The following is a 16257-nucleotide window of genomic DNA, read 5'->3' as shown; positions in this document are numbered from 1 at the left end:
CGCCACCAGCGACGGCGCTCTAACTGGCACGAGCACACATGTCAGTTGGGTCGCGAGGAAGCGCCGCGGCGGTTGAAGCAGAGCATTCTGGGAATTGTAGTCTTTCAAGCGACGCTTTTAGCAATGAAAAACGGCTAACAACCAACTTCTTAATATATAACACGGCGCTTGCTTGCCTGTTCCTGCTGACAACAACTTCAGAATGCAAAGCGGGCCGGCGGAGAGCAATGACTGAGGAGTTTGATGAAGATGTGGTATTTGAGGTTTGTGTGTGTTTTTTAGCGCAACTTGTAGCTTTTGATGCTTTGTCATACCTAACCCCTGAAATATAGACGGTAGGTAGCAAGCTAGTGCTAGCCTCTCTCTCTCACACACACACACACATACATACACACAAGCAGACGTTTTGCCCTGTTGCAGTGCCCAAAACAAATCCTCATATTTGGCTTGTGTTTGTTGACAAGGAGCTTTGTTGGTCATGAGAGGAGACTAAGCTGAGCTGGGCTAGTGTGCGCATTGTTATTGGTGTTTCATCATTACTGGACTCTGCTAGTTTGCAGGAGGTGAGGAGGGGTGGAGGGGGGGACCTGATCCAATGCGTCTGTACTGACACATAACATAGCTAAAATAACATCTGGGCCGGTGACAACATGAGCTGCGACTCGCTGTGACAATGCAAGTGAGTAACATTTCATTGTGTTGACTGCTATCTTTTATAGGTATTTGCAGATGGGTGTGTAGAGGCTGTGTGTGTGTGTGTGTGTGGGTAATTATATTACACTGCTTGTGCACCCAAAACAACAGCAGAGATGCTCCCAGTGTAAACCTTTTCCCAGCAACAGAGGATCAGCAGTTTTTGGAGAGAACTGGGTCAGGCATCTTTTTTAGTCAAATTTTAGCAGGGGGATGTTTGCTTATTTCATGGCTGATTAGATTCAGAGCCTTCTTTGTTTAGGCCAAGGGAACAGTGGTAATGCCTGTGTATATCTGTGTGCCAGAAGATTGGATTATGACTTTATGACTTGTGCTTATGTTCAGTGTCCCTGTTTGTAGGTCCTGTCATTTGTGTGAGAGTGTGCCGATGTACAGATTCACATGTGAATGCTAGCAGGCTCTACAAAATTCCTCCCAGAATAGAAAAATAAGCCGCACGGAGGAGAGATCGGCTAAAAGGTGGAGCGTTTCAACTTCTCAGCAGATCAATCCTGAGGGGAAAGTAGACCAGCTCATAAATCAGAGGTTTTCGGCTCGCTTATCAGAGACGGGACACCTTTTGGATTCATACTAGGGGAGAAAAAACTAGGGCAAAATCAGGTGGAGTTTCAGCTCAAGTCGCACCAGACTAATGACCTAACCGCCACTCTTTTCTCCTCCTCTCCATCGATCCACTTCTGGCACTATTTTGTCTTCTTCTCATCTGAAATTCCTCAACTACTCTCTCTTTCTCTTTTGCAGAACTCTCCTCTTTTCCAGTACCTGCATGATTTAGGGCACACAGACTTCGAGGCATGTCCGACGGCATCACAAGAGGATGAATATGGCGGACAGGAGGGAGACCTCGACTCTCCGGATGAAGGTCCACAGAAAACTTCAGTGAGTCCCTGTCCCCCCCATTGCAGACACAAATACTACACATGCGACTGCCAGCAGCACTACTGTCCTCTCTTAAAGACATTATCCGTTCTCATCAACCAATTCCCTAATTGACTTTAACTGAAATGTCAGTCAGATATAATCTCTTGTGTTACTGTCTGTGCAGATGAGTGCAGTTACGCAGAACCTGAACTTTAGTAGAAATTAACCGATTTAAAACATGGAACACACCCAGACTTGTAAATATAATAACTATAAACATAAAACATGTCACAAAGGTATGGAAAACGCATGCAAACTCACACTAAACACTACACAAGTTTAAATTAGATGACATAACAAAACCTTGTGTGCATCCAGCCATCATCATCATCATCCACCCAAGAAGGGTCTTATCTCAATATTAAGTGCTTAAAAACAGACGACTGATTAACTAAGTGACTGCATTTATATAGCTCTTATTCACTCATTCACACCCCCTAAATTGCCCCTGATGGTTCAGCCCAGGACACTTTGACATGTGGACGGGAGGAGCTGGGGATCGAACCGCCACCCCACTGATTAGTGACCCCCCGTTGTCACCCCCTGAGCTACATGTTTGTGAATATTGTTGTGATGCTACAGATACTCCTGTCATTTCCCAGAGATATTATATTCATTCTGACTCATTACAAATAGCTGCAAGTGTACATTAATAAACATTACTGTAAATGTGCTAAAAAGCTGTTTTTATCCATAAATAAAAATCATAAAATGACCATAAAAATATTAAGCAATTATTTTCATTATTGATTAATCTGTAAGTTATTTTTTTATTAATATCTTGTTCCAAATTATATTCAATTTACAAGTCACAAGTGGAATATGTGAATTATTTTCCCCTCAGAAATCACCTAAATGATATCATCAGAACAGCTGCTGATTCATTTTCTAAATAAACTAACTTATTGATTAGGTAACAATTTCAGTTCTCAGATCATATAATAATGCAACAAATTAACTTAAAATTTCTTCAGGTCAGACACAGTCAACTAATTGTCTAAGCAAGGGTCAACCCTAACTAGCACCCTTCATTATTTTTCACTTCTCTGACCCGGGGGCTGTGAGAGAGAGAGTGTGTGTGTGTGTGTGTGTGTGTGTGTGTGTGTGTGTGTGTGTGTGTGTGTGTGTGTGTGTGTGTGTGTGTGTGTGTGTGTGTGTGTGTGTGTGTGTGTGTGTGTGTGTGTGTGTGTGTGTGAGAGAGCGAGCACATGTGTGTTTGTTTGACTTGTGCAGCTGGACAGAAAGTAATTAATTTGACTATTGACTTCAAACAGTGACGCATATCAGCACAGAGTGACCCACAGACCGTTATGTACACTAGTTTACGTGCTCTCTGCTGCAGTCGGACAGACATACTATAGAGACATGGCAAGGAGCATCTCCTGCACACAGATACAGGTATTGTGAATTGCATGTTCTTTTCCCCTCTCTCTCTCTCTCTCTCTCTCTCTCTCTCTCTCTCTCTCTCTCTCTCTCTCTCTCTCTCTCTCTCTCTCTGTCTCTGTCTCTGTCTCTCTTAATTGCGATTTTTAGAAGAGATAGTCCAAATGCGATTACCAGAGCCCCCATTCTGCTTTCTCTCTGACGTTATTTCTGCTGCCTCTCTGAGTGCCGTCTCACAAACTGCCTGTATGTATTTAATTGATTTTCACATGTGTATATCTGTTTTTAATTTATCTGTGTGCACTTCAGCTCTGCAATCAAAAGGATTAAAAACCTGCAAACACTTAACAGCGCTCACATTAATCTAAACAATTGATATCGGTCTTAACAGTTGGACTCAACCTGGGATTTCGTCGGATGAGTAATGCCTCTTGGGTAGCTCAGGATCACTTGACTCACCCCCCCCCCCCCCTTCTCCTCCTCTTCTCGCTACGGGAAACAGTGTTGTGTTTGCTTCGTTCAGGAACTTTCCGTACGTGTCACGCTTCCTCTCTGCTGTGCTGTTGTTGTAAGGAGTTAAGGAGGATAAGGGATTGAGATGAGACAGGAAAGCTTTTGGGTCGTCCCTCTATGGGGCCAATTTCCTGGAGCCTAGATAGAGCCGGAGCCGAGGTAAACACTTCGTTCACGTACATGCATCATAGTTCTGTCTTTCATCACATTACCAATAAAAAAAGGCCAAATTATACCTTCTTTTTTTTTATTAGCTGTTTTACTGATAGCAGTTCAAAAAGGCCAGTTTGTGGTTTAGTATGTGAGAGAAATAGTGAAGAAAGAGAGAGAGAGAAGTTTAAACCCTGGCTCCTCTCTCACCTCCACACAGCTGGAAGTTGGTGTGAAACATGGATTTTCTGATTTGGAAAGTTACAGAAACAGCACTGCTCAACCCCTCCAATCTGACATTGGAAAGGTGTTTGGGAGGGGAGGGAGTTTCTGAAGCTTATTAGACAATCCTACAAGCATGTTTGACAGAGTGTACCAGCTCCAATTCATTTTATTAATCGGTTATTTTATATAAACTGAGCTCTTAGGTGATTTTTGTCCATCCATAATGTGACAATTTAAAGAATGATATAAAGTCTTCAAATTTTAGAAGTTAGTTTCATTTACATTTTTAAAGCTACAACAATTAGTAACTTAAACAAAAAAAAGCATCTATTTTGATCATTTATTTAACATTTAAGTCATTTTTAAAGTAAAAATACCAAACGTTCCCCTGTTCCTTGTCATTTTTGAAGGATTTGCTGCTTTTATTAGTCGTAGCTTATAGTAAATTAAATATTCTTGAATTGTTCAGTTTTGTGTTGTTTTATTATCTAAATAAGTAATAGATAGATAGAGCTTGTTTATTCATACTATGAAATTAAAATTGCTGCTCTGTGGTGCGAACATAAAAACACAGGACATTGAATAAAACATATAACATTAAATAAAATAAAACACAGAACATAGAATAGAATAAATAATGTATATTGAATAAATTAATAAATTAAAGTGTGGGTAGCAGCATGAGTAGATGACATTGGCCTCAGTTCTTCATCTTATTTAAAGTGCTTAGGGGAGAAAAAAAAAGTCTCTGAGTCTAATCAAGAAAATAATCCACTAGTAATTAATTGATAATGAAAATAATCATTATTTGCAGCCCTACTTTTTTTTTGCTTGAAAAAGTGACTAAACCACACAGACTTTTTTGTTAATTCATCATCTACCAATCGATTTCATTCGACGTAATCTTCTCAGCTCCGCTTGCTGTCACAGGGAGTACGTCCGTATCTGTTCTCTGTCATTGTTGAGATCAGTCTGCGGTCTAAGGAGCCGGGGGGGAGTTTCCTCGTGTGACTCCGGCTGAATACTGATGAGCAACAACAAAGACTCTGAAGGCATCATGTTAACAGAAGTGAGGAGAGTAATCTGTGTGTGGTTTACATCATCTCTGTGGTTGTATCATGCGCGGTTGTGGCCTACTTTAAGCACGCACACATGTGAAAACACCCATCTGGAGGCTCAGTTTCCAATCAATAATCAATATAACTAAAGCCTTTTGATTGTAACACTTGTGCTTTACTACCCCCCCCCCTCCCCCCTTTGTAGAAAAGGGGTCATCTTTCAGGCTGCTTAATCTGGATCAATAGCTGCACACACACACACTTCATGAGTTATGATGATCTCTCATTCACTGATTTTTAATTTTATTTAAACACGTGTCTTTTCAAAAGCAGGGTTGGGGTTTTTTTTTTTTCACAAAGCATTTTACTCATTCCACAAAGCACAAAGTAGATTAGTGAATAGCAGATCCTATTCATAATTTGAGGCAAGGCATGGCAGCTTTATTTATATAACACATTTCATACACTGGGGCAATTCAATGTGCTTTATATAAAAACAAAATATCAGATGATTTAACAGGAAGAATTAGAAGCATAAAAACATACAATAAAAAAAAATAGAAATAAAACAAAGTACAGAAAAATAGAAATAAAGAAAGGAAACAAAAAGCAGGACTAAAACAGAGCATAAAATATGAGAGTGCAGCATAAAATAATGATTTGCATTTAAATTGTTAAAAGAACATAGAGTGCAAATGAAAGATTAATATTTTAAGTGCTTTTAAAAAGAGCTCAATCATCAAAAATCAACATTTACACATTTAAATACATTAGCTTTTTCTTCACACTTGCGAGCGACGGCGACAAACAGCATTTTGAAGCCTGCGGTTTGTAACACGTCTAAATGTCAGTGTACTTTAAACTGTGAGGCTGTGGAGTTGTGTTTCTGGTTCAGACTGTTTACAGTGGGAGTCCCTGCTGCTGGGAATGCAGAGACTCTTAGGAACCAAGAAATAAAACAGAAGCTCGTGTGTGTGTGTGTGTGTGTGTGTGTGTGTGTGTGTGTTGTGTTTTTCTACATCTAAAAGAATTCTTCCTTCCATCTGACAACCATGTACTTTTGAAAGGATAAAAGTTCGAGTTTTATTGATGCCGAAAATCTAAACATTCAGTTAAGACACCAAAATGGAAATTGAACAAACTCGAAGCACTTGTGTGGTTTTTTTTGTTGTTTTTTTTCTTTCTGTGCCACAGCGGTGCGCTATATAAGACCCGGGAGTGAGTGAGTGTTGTATAAACACACACATAGCACTTATTGTTGTTGCCTGAAAGAGTTTGTCTCCTGGGATACTCCTTTTTTTTGTAGCAGTGAGCGAGCGTGTGTGATTTCGGGGAAATATACAAAGTACGAGCGAGATAAAGAGCTCCAGAAATGATCCACAGGTGAATCATTTCTGTTTCAATCTGGAACATATTTCAACCGTGGTGATGGGAAATGGGGAAGGAGACTGAAGTTAATTGACCAAAAGTCCCTCTCCCTTGTTTGTGTGTGTCTGTGTGTGTGTCTGTCTGTGTGTGTGTGTCTGTGTGTGTGTGTGTGTGTGTGTGTCCTGCAGGGAGGACGCTTATGGAGACTGGCTGAAGCCTTGTGGAGATGGAGCCCGATTCACCAGGCTGCTGCATCTCGTAAGCTGGAGCAGCAACTGGTGGGTAAAACTGGAAACAGAAAGGAATGCTGGCACCGAAACCCACCGAGGCATCTGTTCTCTTTAAAAACCTGTTGTTTTTTTTTTTACTCCCAGGACTGCGTGTTCGGTCAGTACTCGGTGAGATGCATTCTGGACCAGGACGTGCTGCTGCAGGAGGATGTGGAGCTGATCGAGCTGTTAGACCCCAGCCTGCTCACACTGGGCTCGTCGCCCTCTGGCTCACCCAGCAGAGCCAGCAACCTGCCCAGACCGAGCCTCATCGCCAGACCCTCCCTATGGTGCGTTGTTAGGAAAGAAAGACAAAAACAAAAAAGAAACACTGACAGACAAAGAGACAAAAATATATCAGCTCATCATCACCAATACAGAACCATCGCAAATTTAAAAAGTATGGCCTTAAATGTGATCTTAACCTTCCTCTTGTCCTCGGAGGAAGGGAAGGGAGGAAAGGAAGGAGGGAGGGAGGGAGGAAGGAAGGGAGGAAGAAGGAAGGAAAGGAGGGAGGAAGGAAGGAAGGAAGGGAGTAAGAAAGAAGGAAGGAAATGAGGGAGGGAGGGAGGAAGGAAGGATGGAAAGGAGAGAGGAAGAAGGAAGGAAATGAGGGAGGGAGGAAGGATGGAAGGGAGGGAGGAAGGGAGGTAGGAGGGAAGGAAGGAAGGAAGGACGGACAAAAAAAGGAAGGAAGGTAGGAGGGAGGGAGGGAGGAAAGAATTTCAATGCACATGTAGTCTCAAAAATGTCCAAAAAAAGTGAAAAATGGCCAGAAAAAATTCCCAGACACAAACCGCATCTTCAAATTGATTTTTTTATTTTTTTATTTACCGACTTTATACCGAAGCGTATCTAATAAATAATATGAAGTTCGTGCTGGAATAACAGAAAATTACTCAGCAACATTTTTAATAATTATAAGTCAAAAACAGCCAACCAAACTTTGTAAATATAATATTTTTTGACTTTTTGCTCTGTTGGTCAAACAAATCAAGACTCTTGGGAACTGGGGTGGACACATTTTAGTATTTTCTATCATTATATAGATTAATGGATCAATCAATTTAAAACCAAAACTGTCAGATTAATGGATTATCAACAGTTTTTAAAGGAGAAAAGCCAAATTCTTCACATGTAAGAAACTGGAACCAGCTGTAACTGCTTTGCGTTTTACTTGATAAATGACTTAAATGATTAACTAAATAAAGAATGTTTTTTTTATTAGATCTTATAATATAATATTAATCTCCTCCATACACAGACTTAAGCATCTCTATAATCAAATGCTATAATCACAGCGTCCTCCTGTCCTTCTCACTCAGGGACATGGCGGGGCTGGTCGGCATGGCTGCAGTGCTGCTGGGTCTGTGCTCCGTTTCCGAGGGCCTGTGGTCGCTGGCCGCCGCCCCGTGGGGCCTCGCCCTGCTGGGCTGGGTGGGGCTGAGAGGGGCCACACTGTGGAAACAGGGCCGCATGCAGAGAGGCGTCCACGCCAGAGCCACGCAGCTCCAGACTCTGGTCCACAACAGCAAGACTCTGACGGGCTTGTCTCGTAAAGCCCTGCGCCTGGTGCAGGAGACCGAGGTCATCTCCAGAGGGTTCACCCTGTAAGTGTGCTCGTTTTATGTCCACATAACATTCAAATCACCCAATCACACACTGTTTTAAATCTGCATTCATATCCTCCAACTGTCACTGCTGCTTCATTAACACACTCCTCTGTTGTAGCGTGCTGATAGTTAAACTCATTCTTCAGGTAGTTTGTCCACAGGTGTCACACTGTTGATGTCAGCATGTATTTTAGGACACTATAGTCTCTGTCTGTGTGTTTAGCGTTAGCGTTAGCATTAGCATTAGCATTGTCTGTAGAGAATCACTGAATGATTTAGCACGTCATACTGTCCTGTTGGTGTTCACATTCCTGTGTCGTGTTCATGTCTCTGTGCGTGTGTGACGTCTTTTGTTTGTTTGTGTTTGTGTGTGTGTGTCGTCTTCAGTGATGTCATGTTCAGTGTTGTGTGTGCCCCCCTGCCTCTTTGGGACGTCTCCACAGTTGTATCACATTTCACTTGTCAAGTTTGCTCGACAGGGTGAGTGCGGCCAGCTCCTTTAGCAGGGCGGGGCCAGGGGCGGTGCCACGCGGTCAGCAGCTGATCGGACTGAGAAAGGCCCTTTACCGGGCGCTCCGCTCTGCCTTTAGAGCCTCGCGGAGAGCCACCTGTCACATGCTCAAGGCATATCCTTTACCTGTCGAGAATAACTCAATAACTGGGAGCTCATGCCATTATGGCCTGCTTTGTAGTGACTGGATTTGGTTACATATGTAATTCATCCACAAAGACTTCTTGTAGCTATTTATACTTTCTTTTCTGCAGACATATTGACAAACAACCAGCTCCTCTTCTTCTCTGTTATTGAATTACTGTTATTGGTTACTGAAAAGCAGTCGGCATCATAACATCATTTCCTTAAAGTTTAAAAATCATCTCATTCAGCTTTCTTTGTGTCTCAGGGTTTGGAGCAGTATGACCCAGGCTTAAAGATACTGTTGCATCCAAAAGCAGTTAAATATACAGTATATAACTTGAGCATAGATGGCAAAAGATTAAAGGGAAAATGTTACACAGTTGTAACTAAGCAAGAAGGAGAATGTTGAGTCTCCTGTCACGATATTTAAAGTTTATAGGCATAAAAATACTCAGATTTATGTGAAAAGGCTAGTTTTACGAGACAAAAGCAACAAGTTCAAACCGAAGAAACATATTTTCATAACAGTGTGACGTGTCCTTAACGCCTCCTAACGTTCCCTCTGAACTCCGAGATCGACAACGTCACCAACTACGTGTCTGCGGTGCCTCTGAAGGAGCTGGGGCTCGGACTGGGAATCGAGCACCTGGGTGACGAGCAGGCGCAGGAGCTCACAGACGACTACAGCCTGCCCGCCCTAAAGGTAACACCTGAGGGGGGGAACCAGGAGGGGCTGGAAGTGGCGGGAAACAGTAGAACAAAAACATTTATAGAAATCTCTCACGCAGTTGCCGCAATCTATTTGATCCAACTCTCTGCTGTCAGTGTGTAAGCTCAGTGTCTTGCAAACACTTAACAGATTTGTCAGATAGCCTCCTTTTGTGTGAGAGCTTTGAGCTTTGGGCGATACCGTGAAATGAAAGAAACGTATTCATGAACTGACCTAAATTTTGCTTTTGATGTAAAAAAGACTCAAACAAGAAACCTTTTGACAACTAAAAAACCACAATCTCTAAGAAAGGAGTGGGTTGTACTTTGATGTATGAAAGTTTGCTGAGTTGGTGTTTGTTGGTTTCCTCCTCCTGCAGATGCTGTTCCAGCTGTGGGTGGGACAAAGCTCTGAATGTTTCCGTCGACTGGCCCTCCTCCTGTCACCGCAGCGAATAGAGGAGCCAGAAGAAGGAGTCCCAAAAGGAGAAACCTCCCCTCTTCCTCCTCGTCCTTCTACGCCCGCGTTGCACCGCTCCATCGCCGCGGTGACCGAGCCCCTCCATCACGCTCTAGCCAGCTGTCTCTGCGAAGTGCAGCGCAGCTACGACTTCCACCGCCATTTCGAGACCCAGCCGAGATCGACGGGCTACGACAGGACCGGGCGAGCCAGGGAGAAATGCCGAGAGCTCAACACCCTTCACACCTCCATCCGAAGTCTGCAGCTGCACCTCAAGGCTGTGCTCAGCGAGTGAGACGCGCACACACGCACACAACCAATCCTCACTGACCTCATTCTACACTTCCTATAAGATGAAACTTTAATGAGCAGTATGGAGGAAAGTGGGTCGCTGCACAAGCAAAGCAGTGATCACACACACTGTAAAGAAATAAGAATAAATAAGAAGATTAGAAAGTGGAATATATGTTGAAGAGGAAAAATATTTACAGTATGATTCACTCCAAAACATTAAATATATGAAATTTGAAAACATTAGGGAAAAAGTTAATAAACAGATATTGAAATACTAAAAAATGAATATAAAGATGATCTGTATTCTGCTTTCCAGAAATGAGAAGGATTAAGTTTACGGTGGATTTTAAAACTCTGAGACAACTTTGAAGTGTGTTGAAGACTAAAGAAGACACTTCAGTTCAGTACACATAATATGAAAGTGAACTTTTAATGACCCTTACAATGTTTTTTCAAATGAAACCAAACTTAAAAGTGGCACTAGAGAGCCAGCAGGTAAACACACTTATAGTTTCTACACATTTAAACTCTTGACTTCCATTCCTGTGTGTGTTTTTAAAGCATGAACCTGATAAACAATCAGTCTGTCTATTTTCAACTTGTCACTATTTGTGCCGCTGTCTTCAGGATGATCATTCTTGAGGACGACCTGGAGAAGCTGATGGTGTCCAAAGAAGTGGCGGAGTTCACGCTGGAGGGCTACAAAGACCTCAGCGACCGGCTGCACCAGCTGCAGCCGCACATGCAGGCGAGCTCCGGCTGCTGGGAGGACACCATCACACAGGTGGAGCGCATGCTGAGACGGGCCAACGCCTGTCCAGGTGAGCTGAATGGGACGAATACAGACCCAGAAACACACTGTCTGCTGATTATAAAACAGTCTGAGTGTTAGTTTTATTCTTTTCATTGTAAATTATAGGGAAAAAAATCACTTAAATGCTCCTAAATCAGTGCTGTGCTGCTATTTCCTCACATATCATTTACAATATGTCCTAAAATATATACAAACTAGGCAGTGACACCCCCTCTTCAGTCGTATATTGGTTTACACAGTCAAGTTGAGGCTATTATTAGCACACACTTCCTCCTTCCCCCCTTCCTTTGCTGGGATTCAAGACTTATTGCCAGTCACGGAGGAAGTACGCAGCTCCCCATGAATGAAGACAAGAACCACAAACACAATGTCCGAGTTCCAGTAATGAGTTGTTGAGATCATTTGTTTTAATAGCAGTTTCATACACATCTTCTCTGCAGGTAATGTGGAAGGTGTGGAGCAGTGTGGTCCTCTTCTACCCGAGATTCCTGATCCTCCTCCTTCGTACCCCTTGATCCTAGACAGGGATCCAGTACCGGAGGAGCTGGTAAGATGATCCACGAGTGTCTGATTCGACTCTAGAGCTGATTATCTCACATATCTTACGTCTTTTACTCGTCAATCGTCCTCACTCTCTCCCAATGCTTCATCATGAACAGGAGTGGGAGGCCTATGTGTCCGACTCGGACTCAGATGGAGAAGGCCGGGGTTCCTGGTGTGACATGTTGACACCGGAGGAACGGGAACGCCAGCGCCGGGAGAGGGAGGAGTCTCGCCGCGTCCTGTCAGAGCTCAAAGCTGTTCTGGGCTTCCGTGCGTCCGAGGGCGAGAGGATGAAGAGGAAGCAGCTGCTCTTCAACGACCAAGGTCTGCACCGAAACGGGTCGTCTCTCCTCTGTGATCTTTTAAACATGATGACAGTGGAGTTTTAATGTTCTCCTGGTTTTAATTTGCTCATTTTCATCCCATCTCCATGTTTCTCTCGGATGTTTGTTACCGGCAGAGTGTTTAGTACGTGTTACTGTACAAGCACTTGGCTAACAGTCAGGATAATGATGATGATGATACAAGGTTGTACGTGTGTACTTCCTTTTCTATATTTAGGCAGCAAATACAAGGAAGGAAAGACCACTGATTATCTGCCCTATTTTTTATTTATGTTTTTAATTTTTACAATTGTCCAGTAATCACCTCATCTATAAATAAATAACTTTTCAAATAGAAAGAAAAACTTACTTTTGCTAGCTCAAATCTCAAGGTAGCACTGTCAAATTGTCCAAACAAACAGTTTATATGAAAGAGAGAGAGAGAGAGTAGAGCAATAAGCTGCCACTTTTTACACACATTTGATTATTTTTCTTGACAAAAGTGATTAATTAGTTTAGTTTAATTTTGCACAAGTTAAAATCGACACAAAAAACTGACAGGTAATGATGGATGATATAGAGTGCAGGGAGAGGCATAAAACTTGAATGGGCTTATTTAAAGCCTCCACTTAAAAAACAAAAAAGGGTAAAAATTTCATAATATTACAGAAAATAATACAACCTCATAAAAGTGAGACTTCCAATAAATACCTGTAATAACAACAATAACAAAAAAATGATCAGTCAATTGGTTTTAACAGTGGATTCATTGTTTCAGCACAAGTATAAAGTCGAGTCTAAAGCTCCATTCAGCAACTCACAACCATTTGATTATTGAATAGTTATTAATGCAACAAAAAAATAACTCATTCCAGCTTTTTAGATGTGATCGTTTTCTATTGATGTATTACTGTAGATAAATCTCTTTTGGCTTGGGACTCAAACAACTTGAAGATGTCACCTTTATGTATTTTATACTATTTTCTGACATGTTGTTGTCTAAAATACTGATCAGTCTATTCATTATAAAAGAGAAAGCCTGTATATTCAACACTAATGTGACTAATGACTGGATTAGTGCTGCAACTAAAAACTATCATTACAGTCAAATGTGTTTTAAATGCTTCCAAAACACAATCAGCGTGTCATTAATCAACCAGAATGAAATTATTAGGAACAAGCTGCATCATATTTAAAATACCAGAACATGTTTGACTCATTATTCTGTATCACAAGTTAAGTTAAAGGTCAAATTTGTAATCAGTGTATCAATCCACCCCTGAGTTAAATCATTTCCTCTACGTTCTTCCAGCTGCTGTGACGCCTTCAGCTCACACTGACGGCTCAGATCCCGCCGTGGAGCCGTCCGACACTCCCGCCTCCGAGGGCTCAGCAGAAGAAGGTGGCGACGAAGAAGGAAACCACCTATCTGAGCGCGCGGCAGGAAACGAAGCCGAGGAAGAGGAAGGAAAAGACGAGAGGGTGGGGGCCGACCCCTCCGCTGAGCCGGCGATGGAGTTCAGCTGCGGTCGGGAGTCGGAGGGGTTCGTCGGAGGGGAGCTGGGAGGAGGTTTGGTGTGCGCTAGAGGAGGAGGAGGAGCGTCGGAGCTGCACCAATACGACGGCGTCCTGGAGGAAGGGGAGGCGCAGAACGGTCTGGACTGCTTCCTGAAGCCCAAAGTCACCGCCGTCTCCGTGATGGACAGACTGACGGAGATGCACGGCTCGCAGGCTCTCAGCTTCAGCTCCGCCCTCGCCGCTCAGGTGGCGGCACGCTCGCACTCGCTCGTCCACATGGAGGAGCAGACGTTCGGAGACGAGGATGAAGAAGAAGAAGGAGAAGACGAAGAAGAAGAGGAGGAGGAAAGCATCAGACGCAAACCTCAGAAAGACTGAAATCAAACAACCCCCCCGCCCCCATTTGCTGCTGTAGCCGAGCACTGAGCAGAGACTGTATCTACGTCTGAATGTCTGGGTGTCTTTTAATCGATCGGTCCGTGTCACATCTTAAAACCCGTTCATGGTGTTCAGATATTAAAAAAAAAAAAAAAAAAGATTACACCACTCTCTCCGTTACCGATCCGTCCACGTTACAATTTACCCAACGATTCTTTACTTACTGTACTCTTTTTATTTTGCTGTTTAAAAAAAAACAAAAAAACTCAGGTACCAGAACCACTACTACAAAAACCATAAAGACCTTTTATGGTGTTTTTAATAAGGTCAATAAAACCCAGAATGTCTCTATACAGTAGTCAGTTTACTCGGTGACATCTTATTATCATCGTGTATATTTCACACACTCATCGTTCAGTAGACGTGAAAAACAAATGTTAGAAACACACATGATCGGCTTCATACATTAAAACCTGTAACATATAGAGAGAGGAGGGGGGGTTAAATAGAGAACGGTTTTAATTACAATTAAAGTTATTAGAGAAGGTTGTAATCAGCTGATCTTTATATAAAATCTTCAAGGCAGACAAGAAGGAGGTAGAGGGGGGCGAGAGGAGGAGGAGGAGGAAGTGGGAAAGCTATTTTTACTATCAGCGCTTTTATTTTCTAAATTCGTCCAGCTACCCCCCACCCCACCCCCCTTCTTCTTCTTCCCCAAATCCGACACAATAGGGTCACACGTAGCCGACCGTACGTCCACACTCCAGTTTCGAGTGACGCTATTGTACATTTAAAAAAAAAACCCCAACAACAATTGTAGTAGCGTCTCTGTTTACACTCAGTGGAGAAGAAGAAGAAAAAAAAAGAAGAAGCCTCAAATTATGACTTTGACACTTTATGGACTGAATACTGAGAATTTAAGCTGCTGTGAGATGATGGGGGTGGGTTTTTAAAAAGAAGAAAAAGAAGAATTTTCTCTCATGTGAGGGCAATCTATACCTTTTTTTTCCCCTTTTAATATAAAGTTGCCATAAGAGTCTGAAGAGTCCTGATGTACACCCCTCCCTCCTTCCCTCCCTCCCTCTCTCTCCAGTCTTTCTTGTCACCATGTCTGCCTTCTCCTGACCCCTCTCCCTCTCTCCTTCCCTCCATCGGGGGTGAGGTCTGCCCCCCCCCCCTCTCCCCCTCCTCCTGTATTTTTTTTCCAGTGTGAAAATAATAAAATCCCCATTCTGGAAGTGTTGTCCGTGTATGCTGAAGTCTTTTCTCGTGTTTCACAGAGTCCTGAGGTAAGAGAGGAACCTGTTCGGTGGGTTATTTGATATCTTTTGTGGGATTCTGCATTTGTCTGACCCACAACAGCTGCTGTGCCCCCCCCCCCCCTTTAAACCTGCTGCAACCCCCTATAAACCTGCCCCCACCCTCTTTTAAACTGTCCCAGGATGTAGAGGACTGAAGACTTAACTTCTAAGTGCCCCTGTCATTTAAGAAGGGGAACACCACTACCACTTCTCCTATTTCTACTACTACTACCCTTCTTCTACTTCTACTACTTCTACTACACTACCACTTCTCCTATTTCAACTACTATTACTACTACACTTCTTCTGCTGCTACTACTTATACCACTTCTCCTATTTCTACTATTACTACTGTTACTACCACTACTACTACTATTACACTTCTTCTGCTTGTACTACTTTTACTATTTCTACTACTACTACTACTACCACCACTTCTCCTATTTCTACTACTACTACTACACTTATTCTGCTTCTACTACACTACTATTTCTACTACATCTACTACTACTACAATTACTACTTCTACTACTGCAATTACTATTTTTACTGCTTCTATTTCTACCACTTCTATTACACTACTTCTGCTTCCAGTGCTACTTCAACTGCATCTACTACTACTACTACTACTACTACTACTATTACACTTCTTCTGCTTCTACTACTTCGACTATATACTACTATTTCTACCACTACTATCACTTCTTCTACTACTACTACCACAATTACTATTTTTACTGCTTCTATTTCTACCACTTCTATTACACTTCTTCTGCTTCCAGTGCTACTTCAACTGCATCTACTACTACTACAATTACTACTTCTACTTCTACTACTACTACTATTACACTTCTTCTGCTTCTACTACTTCGACTATATACTACTATTTCTACCACTACTATCACTTCTTCTTCTACTACTACTACCACAATTACTTTTTCTACCACTTCTATTACACTTCTTCTGCTTCCAGTGCTACTTCAACTACATCTACTACTACTACTACAATTTCTATTTCTACTACTACTACTTCAACTACATATACTAGTATTTCTACCATTACTATC

General features: G+C 42.3%; 1 protein-coding gene across 2 annotated transcripts; it reads left to right on the top strand.

Annotated features, from left to right (window-relative positions):
- Window positions 1–132: 132 nt before the first annotated feature.
- On the top strand, window positions 133–15109 carry vezt (vezatin, adherens junctions transmembrane protein). 2 transcript variants are annotated; one of them, XM_053314151.1, is made up of 12 exons: window positions 133–263; window positions 1456–1593; window positions 6521–6610; window positions 6707–6891; window positions 7927–8211; window positions 8682–8840; window positions 9407–9554; window positions 9940–10310; window positions 10941–11134; window positions 11568–11674; window positions 11787–11994; window positions 13306–15109. In XM_053314151.1, exons 1-12 carry the CDS (start codon window positions 228–230, stop codon window positions 13887–13889), a joined length of 2505 nt encoding a protein of 834 aa, XP_053170126.1. In that variant the 5' UTR covers window positions 133–227; the 3' UTR covers window positions 13890–15109. The 2 variants fall into 2 exon arrangements, with proteins under 2 accessions (XP_053170126.1, XP_053170127.1); XM_053314152.1 differs by having other exon boundaries at window positions 135–263; window positions 8694–8840.
- Window positions 15110–16257: the final 1148 nt, after the last annotated feature.

This window comes from Scomber japonicus, chromosome 23, assembly GCF_027409825.1.
Source record: "Scomber japonicus isolate fScoJap1 chromosome 23, fScoJap1.pri, whole genome shotgun sequence".
In the NCBI taxonomy this organism is placed as follows: Eukaryota; Metazoa; Chordata; class Actinopteri; order Scombriformes; family Scombridae; genus Scomber; species Scomber japonicus.
Note: the sequence above shows the minus strand (reverse complement) of the source record. Positions and strands in the feature narration are given on the sequence as shown.

Excerpts from the sequence above, each read along its gene's own strand:
- vezt (XM_053314151.1), top strand. The coding sequence starts at position 228 with ATGACTGAGGAGTTTGATGAAGATGTGGTATTTGAG. Across the intron at positions 1,594-6,520 it reads AAGGTCCACAGAAAACTTCA|GGAGGACGCTTATGGAGACT; the intron begins GTGAGTCCCTGT and ends TGTGTCCTGCAG. Across the intron at positions 8,841-9,406 it reads ACCTGTCACATGCTCAAGGC|GTTCCCTCTGAACTCCGAGA; the intron begins ATATCCTTTACC and ends ACGCCTCCTAAC.